Source organism: Coregonus clupeaformis, chromosome 35 (assembly GCF_020615455.1).
Source record: "Coregonus clupeaformis isolate EN_2021a chromosome 35, ASM2061545v1, whole genome shotgun sequence".
Classification (NCBI taxonomy): domain Eukaryota; kingdom Metazoa; phylum Chordata; class Actinopteri; order Salmoniformes; family Salmonidae; genus Coregonus; species Coregonus clupeaformis.
In genome coordinates, this window is record NC_059226.1 from 23,738,599 (window position 1) to 23,758,995 (window position 20,397).

A 20,397-nucleotide genomic window follows, 5' to 3' on the forward strand; every position below is an offset into this window, starting at 1 on the left:
ACAGACGCTTACTTATTTTGTGGAAGTTATGTTTCCAATGTATTTCCTGGCATGCCAAATGTTTACACTTAAAGCCATGTTTTCTGTAGCAATTTGATGTACTCTGATGTTTTAATTCTTTACATTTTTGGAAAAGCCAGGTGATGGGGTTAGCTGCCTTTAAATATGTCTGTTTTATATCCTTATTGGCTCTACTGTTGGGAGATGTCCTTATTGTTATAACATTTACTTTGAGGTCTGTAATTGAATGAAGAGTAAACTCGCTCCATGGGCCTTAATCAGTTTTAAACTAAGCAGAGTCTCTAAAGAACTGTAACACTGCATATATTTGTCTAAACTACCTTTTTATCTGACAGCCACGCTGACCAGCTACTCTGAGAATGCTGACCGGGGTGGGGGGAAGCACGGGGAGGGCTCGCGGGGTAGCCTGAAGCTGTGGCAGACCCAGAAGTGTTCGGGCACAGACTCGTTCCTGTACCGCGTGGATGAGAACATGGCTGCCTCCACCTACAGCCTGAACAAGATCCCAGAGAGGAGCATGGAGACGGCCCACTCTGCCCACTCCATTCCCCTCTACCTCATGCCCCGGCCCAACTCTGTGGCAGGTGAGTCACTGTGCCAGCCATGCCTCTTGTTTATTTGTTTACCACATTTCATTTCACACTTTTAGCCCAAAGTGGCATTCAAATGAATGCGCCGCTAAAGGTAGGAGATTCATTACCCTTTGGAGGTTCGGGTCCGTTCTATATCAATTTCCATTCAGACAATGACCTGAAACTCATAATTAATAGAAAATCCTTATAGGGTTTGGCTATATTACTTCCATGTGTGATATCTAGTTATCAAGTTGGAATTGACCCCCAACTCAGCATCCGACACTGACTGAATGTTCCCACCTCATTTTGGTGCTCTTATTTACCCCCTGTGCCCCTCAGACATTAACTTTAATGGGAATAGGGTAAAACATTCCTTCAGGGTGAGGAAAGCCCCACAGTGTTCAAACATGTGTTTCCAATGTCCTCTCTATGTCAGGGCATATAAAAGCAGCATAGCAAGCCAGTTATAAAAAAGCCTGTAGCTCCTCACCTCTGACTTGGCCTATCCAGTGGGATGAATGGAGCTGGGCTAGCAGTGTTTAAGGGATTGCGGTGCTCGTAACGGGGTTTACGTTGTTTGGTCTTTTCTTTTGACTTCTGACACCTGCCCTCTAAGAGGCCACTGAGAGGAGTGAAGTGCAAACAAAGCTTATTGAAGAGTCAGGGAAGAAAGCTAAGGCATGGTGGGAGAATGGGGGAGGAGATTGATATAGGAGAGAGAAAGGGAAAGGAATAGAGATGCAAAGAAAGCTAGACAAACTGATAGAGGAATAAAGAGAGAAAGACAAACTGATAGAGGAATAAAGAGAGAGACAAACTGATAGAGAGATAGACAAACTGATAGAGGAATAAAGAGAGAGACAGAGAGATATACAACTGATAGAGGAATAAAGAGAGATAGACAAACTGATAGAGGAATAAAGAGAGATAGAGGAATAAAGAGAGATAGACAAACTGATAGAGGAATAAAGAGATTGACAAACTGATAGAGGAATAAAGAGAGAGACAGAGATATAGACACATGGAAAGAGGAATAAAGAGAGATAGATAAACTGATAGAGGAATAAAGAGATTGACAAACTGATAGAGGAATAAAGAGAGATAGACAGAGAGATAGACAAACGGATAGAGGAATAAAGAGAGATAGACAAACTGATAGAGGAATAAAGAGAGATAGACAAACTGATAGAGGAATAAAGAGAGATAGACAAACTGATAGAGAAATAAAGAGAGATAGACAAACTGATAGAGGAATAAAGAGAGATAGACAAACTGATAGAGGAATAAAGAGAGATAGACAGAGAGATAGACAAACTGATAGAGGAATAAAGAGAGAGAGACAAACTGATAGAGGAATAAAGAGAGATAGACAAACTGATAGAGGAATAAAGAGAGATAGACAGAGAGATAGACAAACTGATAGAAGAATAAAGAGAGATAGACAAACTGATAGAAGAATAAAGAGAGATAGACAAACTGATAGAGGAATAAAGAGAGATAGACAAACTGATAGAGGAATAAAGAGAGAGACAAACTGATAGAGGAATAAAGAGAGATAGACAAACTGATAGAGGAATAAAGAGAGATAGACAAACTGATAGAGGAATAAAGAGAGATAGACAAACTGATAGAGGAATAAAGAGAGATAGACAAACTGATAGAGGAATAAAGAGATAGACAAACTGATAGAGGAATAAAGAGAGATAGACAGAGAGATAGACAAACTGATAGAGGAATAAAGAGAGATAGACAAACTGATAGAGGAATAAAGAGAGATAGACAAACTGATAGAGGAATAAAGAGAGAGACAGAGAGATAGACAAACTGATAGAGGAATAAAGAGAGATAGACAGAGAGACAAACTGATAGAGAAATAAAGAGAGATAGACAAACTGATAGAGGAATAAAGAGAGAGACAAACTGATAGAGGAATAAAGAGAGATAGACAAACTGATAGAGGAATAAAGAGAGATAGACAAACTGATAGAGGAATAAAGAGAGATAGACAAACTGATAGAGGAATAAAGAGAGATAGACAGAGAGATAGAGGAATAAAGAGAGATAGACAAACTGATAGAGGAATAAAGAGAGATAGACAGAGAGATAGACACACTGATAGAGAAATAAAGAGAGATAGACAAACTGATAGAGGAATAAAGAGATAGACAAACTGATAGAGGAATAAAGAGAGATAGACAGAGAGATAGACAAACTGATAGAGGAATAAAGAGAGAGACAAACTGATAGAGGAATAAAGAGAGAGACAAACTGATAGAGGAATAAAGAGAGATAGACAAACTGATAGAGGAATAAAGAGAGATAGACAGAGAGATAGACAAACTGATAGAGGAATAAAGAGAGAGAGACAAACTGATAGAGGAATAAAGAGAGATAGACAGAGAGATAGACAAACTGATAGAGGAATAAAGAGAGATAGACAAACTGATAGAGGAATAAAGAGAGAGACAAACTGATAGAGGAATAAAGAGAGATAGACAGAGAGATAGACAAACTGATAGAGGAATAAAGAGATAGACAAACTGATAGAGGAATAAAGAGAGATAGACAAACTGATAGAGGAATAAAGAGAGATAGACAGAGAGATAGACAAACTGATAGAAGAATAAAGAGAGATAGACAAACTGATAGAGGAATAAAGAGAGATAGACAAACTGATAGAGGAATAAAGAGAGAGACAAACTGATAGAGGAATAAAGAGAGATAGGCAAACTGATAGAGGAATAAAGAGAGATAGACAAACTGATAGAGGAATAAAGAGAGAGACAAACTGATAGAGGAATAAAGAGAGATAGACAAACTGATAGAGGAATAAAGAGATAGACAAACTGATAGAGGAATAAAGAGAGATAGACAGAGAGATAGACAAACTGATAGAGGAATAAAGAGATAGACAAACTGATAGAGGAATAAAGAGAGATAGACAAACTGATAGAGGAATAAAGAGAGAGACAGAGAGATAGACAAACTGATAGAGGAATAAAGAGAGATAGACAGAGAGACAAACTGATAGAGAAATAAAGAGAGATAGACAAACTGATAGAGGAATAAAGAGAGAGACAAACTGATAGAGGAATAAAGAGAGAGACAAACTGATAGAGGAATAAAGAGAGATAGACAAACTGATAGAGGAATAAAGAGAGATAGACAAACTGATAGAGGAATAAAGAGAGATAGACAGAGAGATAGAGGAATAAAGAGAGATAGACAAACTGATAGAGGAATAAAGAGAGATAGACAGAGAGATAGACACACTGATAGAGAAATAAAGAGAGATAGACAAACTGATAGAGGAATAAAGAGATAGACAAACTGATAGAGGAATAAAGAGAGATAGACAGAGAGATAGACAAACTGATAGAGGAATAAAGAGAGAGACAAACTGATAGAGGAATAAAGAGAGAGACAAACTGATAGAGGAATAAAGAGAGATAGACAAACTGATAGAGGAATAAAGAGAGTGTGACGTCACGAGAGGCTACACAGCTTTCAGCGGGATTGCTCAAGTAGTGCAAGGAGACAAGGTTCAAACAAAACAAGGATTTTATTATAGGTCTTGGGAAATTAACGAAAATATAACAAAATTCTGTTCTCTTGTGGCTCTTTAAGGGTTAACAGTTCAGGGATGTCTCTTCCACATCCAAAGTCATAATTCTCACTCGCTCAGATAACTTTTCCCCAGCCTTACTGTAGTCCACGTTGCAGCTAGTGGCCAACCCAGCAAAAAAGTCCTTCCAAATGTCTCTCACGTATTTCCACAGGTGCATATATCCAAAGGTGAGTATTTCCCAAAGGTAAGTATCTCCAAATCCTTATATTCCTCATGGAAGTGGACGTGCAGCACTCTTGTCCTCCAGAGAGCCCAGCTTGGAGACTGTGTCTCTTCCCTTCCCAAACCTTCAGCTCATCAGCTCCTCATTTGTTTCAGCTGCGTGGGAAGATTGGCCATAGAGGGGTGGAGTTCCCGACCATACCAGCAGATGGAGCCATAGCTGTCTGGGTTTGCAGCCACCTCAGGGGATGTAACGTCCCTCCAGGACACAGCCTCTCGTGACATCACACATCCCCCCTCCTCGGGACCGACGTCCTCGCGGGGTAAAGGCAGCGAAGAAGGCATCACGCCGGGAGAGGGCGTCCACATTGCCGTGGTGCTTGCCAGACTGCTCTCTCTTCAACTCCTCCAACTCTAGGACCAGGGACTCAGCCTCCTGTTGTCTCTCCTTGAGTTTCTTACTGAACGCATCAGCCTTGGTTTTAGCAGAGTTTAGCTTCTGTTGAGCAGCTTTCAGTTCCTTCTCTCTCTCTGCCTCCGCATTCTTCATCTTGTTCTCCAACACCTTGTACTTCTCCTCTGCCTTCTTCTGGACCTCCTTACTACTGCGCAGGGTCTCCTCACACTCCTCGATGGTCCTGCGCAGCCTCTCCAGCTCCTCCTGTTGCTTAGGGAAGGAGCTCTGTTGGAGTTTAGCCTGGAGGATATCTAACTCTTCTGTCTTCATGTCTAACTGTTGCTTTAACAAACGATACCTCTCAGCGGTCCCCTTTCAGACCAGACAGTTCTTTGTCCAGATTCTGTAGCTCCGTCTCTGTGTCGGTCTGGGCACCTGCCATCCCTATCAGAGCCCGGGCGGGAGTGAGTAACTCGGAGGATTGCACCGGAGCCTTCCCAGGATGAGTCTTGCCTCTCCGTTTCCGAGGTACTCGGGTTATCCTCTCCTGAGACTCTCTCAGAGTGGGTAAAAGGCTGGGCAGTCTCGTCCAATTAGGACAGGGACGGGGAGGGAATCAACCACCCCCGCCGTCGTGTGTATGGTTCCCCGTGTGCTGGTCATTGTAAGTTCAGTAATGGGGTATTCTCTGGTGTCCCCATGGACACAGGAAACTGGGAGGACTTTCCCCGGGGTCAGACACGTTGGGCCCACCAAATCCCTTACGCACCAGGGTGGCCCGGCTACCAGAATCCAGTAAGGCCTCCACATCATGGTGATTCACAGTTACCGGGCAGGTGGGGTCGATCTGGGCCGCCATCTACGACTCCCAAGAGCGAGGCAAAACGGTGTGTGGGTGCTGAGCTGGAGGACTCGCAGTGGGCATAGGTTCATCGGCTGGTTTCCCACACTGCCAGGAGATATGTCCCATCTCCCCACACCGGTAACACTGTCGAGTTTCCCCCCTCCTGGTGTACTCTTCTTGGACCCGCCTGGTTTCTGGCTCCCCCTGGAGCCGGGATAAGTCCTGACGTGGCTGGGTTCGAGACCTTGGGGTCCTTTGGACGGGTTCTTCCCATTTGTGGTGGGGCCGCACTCCTGGGGGTCTTTTCGGGAAGCATTCAGCATCTCCGCTGTGGCCTGGTACTTTTCCACAGCTTCCACGGTCAGATCAGCTGTGGTCAAGGCCTGTTGACTGATGAACCGTTTTGCCTCATAAGGCAGGGCGCGTAGGTAACGATCCACCACAACGGCCTCCACCACCGCCGCTGCTGTATTCCTCTGCGGATCCAGCCATTTCCTTGCGATTCGGACAAGTTCATGCATCTGCGCCCGAGGAGGTTGGTCTGGTTGGAAGGTCCAGCTGTGAAAGCGCTGGGCCAACCAAACTTTGTGAGTCCATATCTGCTGAGGATCTCAGACTTCAGGGCATCATAGTCAGTAACCTGGTCAGGGCCCAGGTCCCGGACAGCATTCAGCGATTCCCCGGTTAGAAAGGGGGCTAACAGACCAACCCACTGTTGCTTGGGCCAGGCTTCCCTAGTGGCCGTGGCCTCAAATGCATGCAGGTATGCCTCAATGTCATCGGTAGCTCCCATCTTAGATATAAAGTCACTTGCCTTTATTGGGCGGGTATTTTGGACCACCCTCTGTCTCTGCAACTGCAATTCCTCTGCCTTCAGAAGGTTGGCTTTCTTTGCTCCTCCAAGAGAGCCACGTTTGCTTGCATCTGGGCTTGCTGGCCAGCAACAAGGGCTTTCAATATGTCCTCCATTTCAGTCGGCGGGGAGCCTACGGCCAACTTGGAAAACTGGGTGATCAAACCTTCGGTATCCTCCTCTGACATGCACTATTAACGCTTGAGCGTGCCCGTATTCTCCACCATCTGTGACGTCACGAGAGGCTACACAGCTTTCAGCGGGATTGCTCAAGTAGTGCAAGGAGACAAGGTTCAAACAAAACAAGGATTTTATTATAGGTCTTGGGAAATTAACGAAAATATAACAAAATTCTGTTCTCTTGTGGCTCTTTAAGGGTTAACAGTTCAGGGATGTCTCTTCCACATCCAAAGTCATAATTCTCACTCGCTCAGATAACTTTTCCCCAGCCTTACTGTAGTCCACGTTGCAGCTAGTGGCCAACCCAGCAAAAAGTCCTTCCAAATGTCTCTCACGTATTTCCACAGGTGCATATATCCAAAGGTGAGTATTTCCCAAAGGTAAGTATCTCCAAATCCTTATATTCCTCATGGAAGTGGACGTGCAGCACTCTTGTCCTCCAGAGAGCCCAGCTTGGAGACTGTGTCTCTTCCCTTCCCAAACCTTCAGCTCATCAGCTCCTCATTTGTTTCAGCTGCGTGGGAAGATTGGCCATAGAGGGGTGGAGTTCCCGACCATACCAGCAGATGGAGCCATAGCTGTCTGGGTTTGCAGCCACCTCAGGGGGATGTAACGTCCCTCCAGGACACAGCCTCTCGTGACATCACAAGAGATAGACAAACTGATAGAGGAATAAAGAGAGATAGACAAACTGATAGAGGAATAAAGAGAGATAGACAGAGAGATAGACAAACTGATAGGCATAAAGAGAGATAGACAAACTGATAGAGGAATAAAGAGAGATAGACAGAGAGATAGACAAACTGATAGAGGAATAAAGAGAGAGAGACAAACTGATAGAGGAATAAAGAGAGAAAGGGCTACCAACAGACGGATATAGTGGGGACACTGATAAAAGGAGAAAGAGAAAAAAGAGAAACGGATATAGGAGAATGTGTGGCATAGATTCCAGTCATCAGGACGGTAAGATGGAAGGAATGAGCAAGTTTAGTAGAGAGAGAGGGAGAGGGGAGTCTGAGTAAGCAAGATGGATAGAGAGAAGGGGAGAGAGAAGAAAAGGAGGGAGGATGAACAGGGCATGGAGAGGCTTGGCCCAGGCAGCACTGAAACATCAAAGCCATGGGCATAGTCCCTCTGGTGACTGGGGGAGGGAGTGAATCACACAGAGAGAGAAAGAGAGATAGAAAGAGGGAGGCACCCTGGTAATGCCTGGTAATGAGAAACTTGTCAGCGGAGCAAGATAAAAAAGGGTGAATGTTGGAGAGAACGAGTGCAGCGCCCCAAGCCCCCCACTGCAGCATTCTCTCTGTTTACTGTGGGAGTATAGGAAATAATATGACCCACAATCCTTTGGCCTTGGGGACTTTGTGGTGGTAGCTGGGGAATAGGCCACCACAGTTCCTCATCCAATTGGAGACAGTGTTCTGTTGGACGTCACCAAAATTCATGTAGGGATAGATGATTGTTGTGATTATATGTTCTGCCCAACATAACTCGGTCTCAGTCGAATTGCAAGCCTGGAAGTGATAATGGGACAACTGTCATGTCAAATATGACAATATGTCAGCTTATAAACACAGCCCTAGCCTGTGGCATCCTGTAAACTGGGGACATTGTGAAATGGTGGATTGAAAGACTGTATAGAGAGCTTTGATCATCACACACAAGCTACTGACAGGAGAGGAGAAGAGTGATTCAGTGAGGGTCATTGCTCAGAGGGAGCAGGGGAGCACTAGGTAGAGATGTTCTGGTCTGCTGTCCTGCTACACGCCTCAGGAGCAGAGCAGGGGCAGCCACCCACACTGGGCTCTGAACGAGAGGCTCTCTGCTCTCACTCCATATATCCTCTCTTTCTCTTTATCTCTTTCTTTACCTCTACCTCGCTCCCCCCCCTTTCCCTCTAGCTCATCTATTTCTCTCCTCACCTCTCCTCTCTCTTGCCTTCCTCTTCCAACTACCTCCTCCTCCATCTCTTCCTCCTGCCTCTTGCGTCTCCGTCTGCTCGCTTTCATCCTATGTAGTCAAGCTCACTTTCAAAATGGCTCTGATCTCCTGGTTCAAATGCACTAGATTACTCCAACTGACAGAGAGGCTACCTTATGAGCCTTGACATTCTGTTCTGCAGAAACGCACACCTCCCTCCCACTTTCCTTCTCTCTCTCTCTCTCTCTCACACCAGCACTTTTCTCACATAGCAATGACTATTAAAAACACATAAAACACAAACCCAACTCCACCTAAGCAAAATGTCCCCATAGCGCCACGTCAAGCCCTATGAGCTATGGCAGTGGCTACCCCCCATGGACATTTATCATTGATTATGTTTTAAATATGTATATATTATTATTTTTATTATTGTTTCATTCACTTCTCTTTTTGACCTGTACTGTTGGAGCTCTGAGCTTAAGAATTTCAATGTACCCTGCAATTAGATCTGCGACCCTGTGCATGTGACTAATAAACACATCTAAAATCTAAGTCTAATACAGCTGCTCGCCCACACCAAGGTCCCCGCAAACCACCGTAAATCTGAGATCCCACAAGCCACACGCCTGCTACAGTTTTAGCTGTATTGCAGTGGAAAGGTACTAGTCTGGGAGGGATCCCTGCCATAGGTAAAACAGATCAGGGGTTGCAGTTTAGGTGAGTGGTGGATAGAACTTATTTTCTTTGATATAATTGTTGTTAGCGCCAGCTAGCCCAGTGGTTCAGAACTTTGTGGTATGTGGGTATGCAGGGTTTTATTGAAGCCCATTAAAAAACAGGATTACACTCTTTTCCTGACAGGAAGGAAGGAGGTGCATTGTGTCCCTCCCTGTAGCACGAGGTTATCTCTGTCATTCTCCATAAAGCTCTTATCCTAATGCTAAAAACTCTTTACTGCATTTATCTTCCTACTCTTTTTTTGAGAGACAGTGTTTTTTGGGACAACTGGAAGAGCTCCGGACTTGGGAATATTGTTAACAGAGAGGGAAAAACTAAACAAAATATCTGGAAAATGGGTCGTCCGAGGAAGGAAGTGTGTTTGGTGTGTATGAGGTCACACACTTTCACACAGGCTCACACACACATACACTCTACCACGCTATAGTTACACACATTAGTTCACATTAGTCTTGGACTCTGACCGTTTAAAACACTTCTGTTTGCTTGGAGTTGGATTTTAAATGGTGCTGGTTTGTAGTGGATCTCAATGGTGAGGTATGGAACTGATATGTTTATCTATTTCCAAGGGTGTCTGTTGTTAGCATTAGCAATTTAGCATTCAGGTTTAGGCGGTTCAGTGATTCCTTGCTTTGTTTGACTAACTCTGTTTTTCTTCTCTCTCATCTGTTGCACCCATTTACTTCACACACACACACACACGCACGCACACACATTAGCCACGAGTTCGGCCCACCTAGAGGACCTGGCCTACCTGGATGAGCAGAGACACACTCCCCTGAGGACCTCCCTCAGGATGCCCCGGCAGAACTCTGGGGCCGGGCGCTCCGGACACGACCTCAGAGGTAGGCCTCATATCACTCTGGGTGGGGGTGTGGGTGGATTGGTGGGGTTGGATAAGTGGGCTGGTGAGGGTCTGAGTAGTGTGGGATACTGGTGGGGGGAGTAGATGGATGAGGAAATGGGTGTGGGGGCATTTTTGGGTGTGGGTCAGGGAGTGGAGGTGGGGTGATTTAGGGACTGGGGTTGTCAGGGGTAATTTTGTTGGGTGTGCTAAATCTGCTTCATCTTCCCATTTACTCCCATTCTACATTGACCACGCCCAAAATCTGTCTAGGTGTGTGTGTGTGTTTGAGTATACATGTAAGTCAGTGTGTTAGTAAGTATGATTTGTGAGGTGAGTGTATATCTGTGTAGACATACTTGGTGCAGTCTGTCCCTCTAAACCCCTCTCCCTGCCTGGTATTGGGTGATGCAACCCTCCCTTTGGGCCTGGTACACCACACACACACACACACACACACACACACACACACACACACACACACACACACACACACCCCTGGTACACCTTAATCCGTCTCCCCTCCCAGATCAATGTTATTGACTTTCCTCCTCACCACTCCCTGGCTCATCTGTCACTGCAGGGGTCCTGTCTGAGGCCCCATCACTCATGGCCAAGGCTTTAAAAGGCTTAAATCACACACACACTAGCGAAGACACACACACACACACTGAACACACACATTGAACACGCACAAACACACACAAACAGACTTGCACATGCACACACACACAGATACGCAGATGTATAAACACAAACGCACACACCCTATCTTTCTACCTCCAATTCTCCATACTTCTCCCTCTCTGTATTCCTCTCTCTCTATTTCCCCTCTCTCTGACTGTATTTTTAGCCCCCTGCCTGCCACACTACAATGCTTACCACAGCACTTTCTCCCTAAGATCAGACCACACCGGGAATGAAAACTCATACAGAGATATCGCGTTACCTTTGCCTTTCTTACTCAAGAGTACAGAACTACTGGACACGCACACACTCACAACCACGGCTCTGAGGCATGGACAGAAAAAATGGGTCCAAGAACGAGCTCAGATACATTCAAATATGCTCACACGATATTTGTATGTGTCTGAGGCTTCATCCTAGGATCAGGGATGAAACTTTGGGTGTGGTTCTGCTCCCCACCTCCCTCCCTCTCACCATCCCCTCTCCTGCTAGCCAGCTGCACCAACCCTCCCATCCATCTTCCCCTTTCTCCTCCCCCTCCCCTTCCAGCTCTCTCTCTCTCTCTCTCTCTCTCGCTCTCTCTCTCTCTCTCTTGCTCTCTCTCTCTTGCTCTCTCTCTCCCTCGCTCTCTCTCTCTCTTGCTTTCTCTCTCTCTTGCTCTCTCTTGCGCTCTCTCTCATGCGGTCTCTCTCCTCTGTCCTCTGCCTCAGCTTCCGCTTACAGCCATGCCTGGCAATCTAACTCACGTAAGTGATACACCTCTCTTTCTCTTCTCCCCCTCCCTCCCATTATAAGGCATTATACTGTTCTACGTCAGTTAATGCCACATTATAATGATGTGCTTGTTAAACTAGTGGTGCATTCACAGTAGTGTTACTGTATTAGTAGGAGTACAGTACAGTATCCCTCTACTACAATATGTTATCTAATCCCATATCCCCCACTCTGCTAACCATATGTACTTGTTATATACAGACAGTATCTACCATACACTTAGTAATTCTGTTTCATTATGTAGTTCTTAATATGAAGCCCAATGGTGGAGTTCACCCATGGTGTGTCTTATTTTGATGAACATCCCCCTCTATGGGTGACGAGCTGACGTTGCACTGAGGAAATCAGAATGACAGTGCAGTGGACTCTACACATCAAGTCCTGTGTCTTTTCCCTCACCTATAATCTGTACCCTTCCTCTCTCTCTCCAGTACACTTTGCCCCCTACCGCCCCCCCGATATCGCCCTCAAGCCCCTCCTCTTCGAGGTGCCCAGCCTGACAGCTGACTCGCTCTTCACCGGGAGAGAGTGGCTCTTCCAGGAAGTGGACGCCCGTCTTCGCGGCGATGACTCGGCAGCCAATCGAGGTGTGGTTGTCGTGGGCAACGTGGGCTTCGGCAAGACCGCTATCATCTCCCGCCTGGTGGCACTCAGCTGCCACGGCAACCGCATGAGACAGATTGCCTCGGACAGCCCCCACGCCTCGCCCAAACGTATGCTTATACTGTCCTACAGGAGTGTGTGTGTGTTTGTAACTATGATCCATGCTGGCTGCTGCTAGAAGGGCCTGTTGTACTGGGTATGTGTCTTAAGATGCGTATAAAAAGCATCCTTGTGTGTGTGTGTGTGTGTGTAAATAATGCACACAGTAGATGCACTCTTTCTGCCCCCTCACTCGCTCCCTCCCTTCTCTCTCTCTCTCTCTCTCTCTCTCTCTCTCTCTCTCTCTCTCTCTCTCTCTCTCTCTCTCTCTCTCTCTCTCTCTCTCTCTCTCTCTCTCTCTCTCTCTCTCTCTCTCTCTCTCTCTCTCAGATGGGGAGACCCTGCCCCTCACCCAGCCCCAGCACTCCCATGGCACCCTGGGTGGCAGCTGCCCTGGCACCCCCGAGATGAGGCGACGCCAGGAGGAGGCTTTACGGAGGCTCGCCTCACAGGTACAACACTACATCACGACTGCATCTCAGTAGTCTTAAGTACCATTCAAAACCACCCTGACCAGATGGGTGAATCGTTGCTCAGAGGTACATGTCTGGTTTACACTGTATTCTATTTCTATTTGAACGTTCTACAACGGTGTGCCCTACTGAACATGGCCCGGATTCAACAAATAAACTGATCATTGAGACATTGCTAAGGGGGAAGGTGTGTTGATGCTGGTCTGAAATCAATGCCTGCACACCTGCTCCTTTGTTCTTCAGTGTCAGCAGCTCTTTCCTATTTCCTGGTTTGCTAGCTGTCTCTGCCCTCTCACCTCCTTGTGGCCTTGTCCTCTCCCTGCTCACTCTATTATTCATTCTCTCTCTCCGCTGCCGCTCTTCTCTCATTCTCTCCATTATCGGCATTCTGTTCTATCTACATCCTTTTATCTCTCCTTTTCTCTCTCCATGCTCTCTCTCTATGTCCTTAACCCATCCGCTCTAGCAACACTGATGCTAATGTCTTCCTTAATTCACTTAGCACTCTCCCTCTTCCTCCGTCCACTGTCAACTCCTGCTATCTAATCTGGCTCTTCACTCCATCTCTCTTTCTCTCTCTCTATCTCTCTCTCCATTCCATTTTCATGACTGCCGGTGTTGTGCAGAGGCAGCAGAAAAACAAAGGGAAGCTGTCACTCTCTTCCTTGTCTCTCTCTCTCTCTCTCTCTCTCTCTCTCTCTCTCTCTCTCTCTCTCTCTCTCTCTCGTTCCCTCCGTCTCTCTCTCTCTCGTTCCCTCCGTCTCTCTGTGCTATGACCTAATGAAATATGCATAGGCCCAGGGAGCAGTGTTCCAGCCGAGCCATTAGATCCCCTTAGCGTCCACATGCATTCTTAATGACAGCCTGCTCCAGTGGTTGACCCACACACACACACTTTCTACACACTACACAAGCACACACAAGCATCACAAATACTACACACAGACCACTTTTAGCTTCAGATCCCTGTGGATGTCAGTGGCCAGAAGCATACGGCTATGAATCTGTGTATGACTTTTGGAGTGAAGCTCTCTAATCTAGTCTGAAATATTCCTGAGGGAAGCTTTACGTTGGAGCCAGTCTGTGAAGCCTACTAGCTTTTCTCAGCACTCCCAAGTCCACTCTATCCAAGGCGGTGCTGTATTAAACCATACATTAAACTACAGATCTAGGATCAGACTGCCTAACCTTATCCAACAGGGGGGTTAAAAATGTACCAGCGGTAAGAGGCAACTTCTACCTTATCTGTCTGCCATATCACCACCCCCAGGGTCTCAGTGCCAGTCAGCTCATCTGACACACTACAGACAAACAAAGACCCGACAGTCACAACAAGCTACACAGCAGGCATCACTCTTCAATGAATAATGTAACATGGTATTGTTTTTCAACAGTGTTTTTTTTAATGAAGCCTCAATCTGTCGCTGGGCTTCAGTCCGCTCTAACTCTTGTGTCATAAAGATGATAGTGGTTAGTTGGCACAGACTGTCACCTAGGCCTGTTTGGTTTGTGTTTTATTTGATTGTTACGTGCTGAAGATTCAAGACAAAATATATTTTTGTGGGTTGATTTGCGCCCTCTTGTGGATTCAGTTAAATTGACCACTCTCTTTGGAAAAAGAATGTGTGATAATCAGAGATATCTACAGTGAGGGGAAAAAAGTATTTGATCCCCTGCTGATTTTGTACGTTTGCCCACTGACAAAGACATGATCAGTCTATAATTTTAATGGTAGGTTTATTTGAACAGTGAGAGACAGAATAACAACAACAAAAATTCCAGAAAAACGCATGTCAAAAATGTTATAAATTGATTTGCATTTTAATGAGGGACATAAGTATTTGACCTCCTCTCAATCAGAAAGATTTCTGGCTCCCAGGTGTCTTTTTATACAGGTAACGAGCTGAGATTAGGAGCACACTCTTAAAGGGAGTGCTCCTAATCTCAGTTTGTTACCTGTATAAAAGACACCTGTCCACAGAAGCAATCAATCAATCAATCAGATTCCAAACTCTCCACCATGGCCAAGACCAAAGAGCTCTCCAAGGATGTCAGGGACAAGATTGTAGACCTACACAAGGCTGGAATGGGCTACGAGACCATCGCCAAGCAGCTTGGTGAGAAGGTGACAAGAGTTGGTGCGATTATTCGCAAATGGAAGAAACACAAAATAACTGTCAATCACCCTCGGCCTGGGGCTCCATGCAAGATCTCACCTCGTGGAGTTGCAATGATCATGAGAACGGTGAGGAATCAGCCCAGAACTACACGGGAGGATCTTGTCAATGATCTCAAGGCAGCTGGGACCATAGTCACCAAGAAAACAATTGGTAACACACTACGCCATGAAGGACTGAAATCCTGCAGTGCCCGCAAGGTCCCCCTGCTCAAGAAAGCACATATACAGGCCCATCTGAAGTTTGCCAATGAACATCTGAATGATTCAGAGGAGAACTGGGTGAAAGTGTTGTGGTCAGATGAGACCAAAATCAAGCTCTTTGGCATCAACTCAACTCGCCGTGTTTGGAGGAGGAGGAATGCTGCCTATGACCCCAAGAACACCATCCCCACCATCAAACATGGAGGTGGAAACATTATGCTTTGGGGGTGTTTTTTTGCTAAAGGGACAGGACAACTTCACTGCATCAAAGGAACGATGGACGGGGCCATGTACCGTCAAATCTTGGGTGAGAACCTCCTTCCCTCAGCCAGGGCATTGAAAATGGGTCGTGGATAGGTATTCCAGCATGACAATGACCCAAAACACACGGCCAAGGCAACAAAGGAGTGGCTCAAGAAGAAGCACATTAAGGTCCTGGAGTGGCCTAGCCAGTCTCCAGAACTTAATTCCATAGAAAATCTGTGGAGGGAGCTGAAGGTTCGAGTTGCCAAACGTCAGCCTCGAAACCTTAATGACTTGGAGAAGATCTGCAAAGAGGAGTGGGACAAAATCCCTCCTGAGATGTGTGCAAACGTGGTGGCCAACTACAAGAAACGTCTGACCTCTGTGATTGCCAACAAGGGTTTTGCCACCAAGTACTAAGTCATGTTTTGCAGAGGGGTCAAATACTTATTTCCCTCATTAAAATGCAAATCAATTTATAACATTTTTGACATGCGTTTTTCTGGATTTTTTTGTTGTTATTCTGTCTCTCACTGTTCAAATAAACCTACCATTAAAATTATAGACTGATCATGTCTTTGTCAGTGGGCAAACGTACAAAATCAGCAGGGGATCAAATACTTTTTTCTCTCACTGTAGATAAAATCTAAAATATATTTTCAATTTCAATGGGATCACCTATATAAAATGATTTTTTTTTTCTCCCCCTACCCCATTCACCTCCACTCTCTATCGCCCCCAGGTGGTGGCGTACCACTACTGCCAGGCGGACAACGCCTACACGTGCCTGGTGCCAGAGTTTGTCCACAACGTGGCGGCTCTGCTGTGCCGGGCGCCCCAGCTCATGGCCTACAGGGAGCAGCTGCTGCGGGAGCCCCACCTGCAGACCACCCTCAGTCTGCGCTCCTGTGTCCAGGATCCCCTCAATGCCTTCAGGAGGGGCGTGCTGGAGCCCCTCGACATCCTGCACAGAGGTCAGGGGGGTTCAAGGTTTTATGGAACTGCATAGGAGCTGTACATTTGATAACTTGTTATTTTCTCTCAGGGTTTGGGCCAACTCCATTCATGTATTCCTAAAAAAACTACATAAAATGTCCCATCTCAGTAGCTAATAGTTTATTCTCTCCACTCCTTGTCCTGATAAACAACCTTGTTGTCTTTGTGTTCATCAGAGAGGAAGATAGCATGTGAGGAGGACCTGATCATCCTGGTAGACGGGCTGAATGAGGCAGAGTTCCACAAGCCGGACTACGGCGACACCATCACCTCCTTCCTGTGTAAGACCATGGAACGCTTCCCTCCCTGGCTCAAACTGGTGGTCACCGTCAGGACCTCCCTACAGGAGATCACACATCCCCTCCCGTTCCACCGTATCTCTCTTGACCGCCTTGAGGAGAATGATGCCATAGACCAGGACCTGCAGGTAGGGTTCAGGTTCACACCAAACGATCTGTCTGACATCTTTACTGTCAGATCATCTCTCACTTCAACCTCAATCATTGTAGTAAAAGTAGGCAATCACGATTTAAAACGATTATCATCAACTATTGTGATAAAAGCCCCCCACAAGTTATCATGATGCTGAACTCCATTCTCTTCCCGACCTGGCCTGCAGGGCTACCTGCTGCAGCGGATCCAGGGTAGTGCTGAGATCCAGAGCAACGTGTCTCTCAACGGGCGTTTGGACAACGCAGCCTTCGCCAAGCTGAGCACCCACCTCAAGGCCCTGAGCCGCGGCTCCTACCTCTACCTGAAGCTCACGCTGGACCTCATCGAGAAGGGCTACCTGGTGCTCAAGAGCTCCAGCTTCAAGGTGAGTCGGTGTCCAGGTCATGGAGCTGTATACTGTATGTCTCAAGGTTTCTGCTTGTGTTCCATACTCTGCCTGTTTGTGTGTTTATCTCTCTCTTTGAACGTTCATATGATGTTTCGTTACAAAACTGACCCGAGGTGTTTCTCCATGTCTCCCCCACAGGTGGTGCCGGTGAGCCTGGCTGAGGTGTACCTTCTGCAGCTCAACATGCGTTTCCCCACCCAGTCGTCCTTTGAGCGTGCCCTCCCCCTGCTCAACGTGGCCGTGGCCTCCCTCCACCCCCTCACGGACGAGCAGGCGTACGGGGCGGTGAACGCTGGTGCCGTGCGAGGCCCCGCCCTGGACTGGGAGGACTTCCAGGGGAGACTGGAGCTGCTGTCACCCTTCCTGGTGCGGAGGAGGGACGGAACGCGTATGTTCACACACCCCTCCTTCAGGGAGTGGCTCATCTGGAGGGAGGATGGGGAGAAGACCAAGTTCCTCTGTGACCCAAGGTAGGGAAACACTGATCCACTGAGAGGAACAAACGAGACCCTCTGCAAAGCCAGTGTGTACCTGGAACATCAATGTTTACAGCTTGAATTTGTGGAGCTTTCTGTTCTTCTTTCTCATTAAATTTCTCTCCCTCTCTCTACATCTGTCTTTCTCCACTCTCACTCTTTTCTTCATCCCTTCTTCTCCTCCTCTATCTCTCTGTGACTGTAGGAGTGGCCACACGCTCCTGGCCTTCTGGTTCTCACGTCAGGAGGGCAAACTGAACCGGCAGCAGACCATCGAGCTGGGCCACCACATCCTCAAAGCACACATCTTCAAGGTAACGACACACCACCACACAACTCAGCACACAAGCACACCTCCAACATCTGGGTCTACAGCTTCTACCCACTGTGCAGTAACATTGTTGTTGATATTACTGTTATCTTCTCCACAGGGCCTGAGTAAGAAGGTTGGGGTCTCCTCGTCTGTCCTGCAGGGGCTGTGGGTCTCTTACAGCACAGAGGGGCTCTCCACTGCTCTGGCCTCACTGAGGAACCTCTACACACCCAACATCAAGGTACTGGACACACACTCACACCAGCAGTGGCCTAACCAAAGCACTATTGCATTAGATGTTTGGTGTATTGGTGATATGTTTGACACTAGTCTCCTCCCTCTAGGTGAGCCGTTTGTTGGTCCTGGGCGGAGCCAATGTTAACTACCGTTCGGAGGTTCTGCACAACGCCCCAGTGCTGTGTGTCCACGCCCACCTGGGTTACGCTGAGACAGCCGGCCTGCTGCTGGAGAACGGAGCGCACGTAGACGGGGAGTCGGACAGCGGCCTCACCCCGCTGGGCTACGCCGCCGCCGCTGGACACCTGCCCATTGTCACCGCGCTCTGCGCCTGCAAGGCCAAGGTCAGGAACCAACCACCACAACTGTGCATACTGTCACTTTGGCCATTGAGGTTTATTACAACAGCATTATGATGCATTTACACAACACAATAGAACTCTCTGCCAGCCATGGTGTCACCTACTGGGCAAAACTTACCAATAGGTATTTTTGAACAGTGTCTGCGTGTGATGTCTGTGTGTATGCATGTGTATAGTGACCCTCTCTCTCTTCCTGTGTGTAGGTGGACCACCTCGACAAGAAGGGTCAGTGTGCGCTGGTGCACGCTGCACTGCGAGGACACCTGCAGGTGGTCAAGTTCCTGGTGCAGAGTGACTGGAATCCTGATGGACAGCCCCAAGGAGCCTTCACCAAGAGTCACGCTGTCCAGCAGGCCCTTATAGCAGGGGCCAGCATGGGATACACAGAGGTACACGCACGTGCACACACACACACACACAAACACACATACCGTACACACACTAAGTCTGAATGTTGCCTCCTGTACAGATCGCCTCTTACCTATTGGACCTGCCAGAGAAGGACGAGGAGGAGGAGGAGCGAGCACAGATCAACAACTTTGACACACTCTGGGGAGAGACTGGTACGTGTTATTTTGGTGTGTTTGTGTATGGCTAGGGCTGTTGCGGTGACCGTATTACCGCGACACTAGCGGTCACAAGTCATGAAAGCAGTCAAATTCCACGTGACCGTTTAGTCACGGTAATTAGGCTTCTCCAAGCTCTGATGCTGCTGATGGTCAGTAGTAGCTGATGGTCATTAGTAGTCTACCAAACATGCTAACTGCCTGGTACTCAGCACTCGATTGTCCCTCTAATCACTCTGACATCAATTAAAATCTAATCGAAAATCTAATCAAACACTTCATGAGAGCCCATGAGCTCATGTTGCGCAACATTTCTATAGGCTATGCAATTGCGTGAGAAAACAGAGTGATGGCCTCTATTAAAAAGAGGAGGAACCCATCAGCTTTCTATAGGCCAGGCCTACTATATTTATTTCTCAACTTCCTTAATATTAAGCAAATATAAAGCACATTGCTTATCTTTACAACAGGAGTATAGTCTACCTGGCTGGCATGAAAATGAACCACAGGAAAAGCGTCCTCCATTCGCTATTTAAGTGCAGAGATGACATGTATTTTTTCCCCTGCCCCTGTTTCGAGACAGGTGCATGATAATGGTCCATTCTAAATCAAAACAAATTTCATACATATACATTATTTAGTATATGTAAAGACAATATTAAATCAAGAATAATCTGATGGGTGACAATATTACCCTATCACTTGTGAATGATATATTATCACTTGTGAATGATGCCCAGCTTAAGGCAAGAAACAATGCCTTTTTTTGTGGCTTTTCTGAATCATAGTCGCATACCTCATGTAGCCTAGCCCATAGGCCTATGTGTTTTGATAAGGTTTGTGTCACAACTAAATTGGCCAAATAACTTCTTAAAATGAAGCACATAAATCCGCTTTACAACAGGTGTAGAGCCTAACTGGCATGTGAGTTTCAAGTTTGGGGAAGATAATTTCCACCATAAAAATGCACCTTTATAATAAAACATGACATGCATAATCGCATTACATGCATAATCGGTCACTTTTGATAATGGTGTTTTCCCGCTAATGGAAAATTTGCGCTTAGAGCCTACTGCCGTGTGCGCATTGCTGCGCTTATAATGTGAAGAAATAGCCTAATAGTTTATCAACATTTTAAGCTAAACGTTCTGATCTGTTGCGTCAGCCTCATTGCGTAAA

At 46.5% G+C, this 20,397-nt stretch overlaps 1 protein-coding gene across 3 annotated transcripts in view; it reads left to right on the forward strand.

Annotated features, from left to right (window-relative positions):
* LOC121550885 (protein TANC2-like) overlaps positions 1–20,397 on the forward strand; it is an 86,660-nt gene that overhangs the window by 54,691 nt on the left and 11,572 nt on the right. For 2 of the 3 annotated variants that reach the window (XM_045210949.1, XM_045210950.1), the window contains exons 5-18: positions 357–605; positions 10,044–10,169; positions 11,566–11,601; positions 12,061–12,342; positions 12,662–12,783; positions 16,170–16,401; positions 16,600–16,850; positions 17,043–17,240; positions 17,403–17,734; positions 17,946–18,054; positions 18,172–18,294; positions 18,398–18,634; positions 18,856–19,041; positions 19,122–19,215. In XM_045210949.1, coding sequence (XP_045066884.1) covers positions 357–605; positions 10,044–10,169; positions 11,566–11,601; positions 12,061–12,342; positions 12,662–12,783; positions 16,170–16,401; positions 16,600–16,850; positions 17,043–17,240; positions 17,403–17,734; positions 17,946–18,054; positions 18,172–18,294; positions 18,398–18,634; positions 18,856–19,041; positions 19,122–19,215 — 2,577 coding nt within the window. The remainder of the gene's footprint in view (positions 1–356; positions 606–10,043; positions 10,170–11,565; positions 11,602–12,060; positions 12,343–12,661; positions 12,784–16,169; positions 16,402–16,599; positions 16,851–17,042; positions 17,241–17,402; positions 17,735–17,945; positions 18,055–18,171; positions 18,295–18,397; positions 18,635–18,855; positions 19,042–19,121; positions 19,216–20,397) is intronic. The other variant, XM_045210951.1, reaches the window with a different exon arrangement.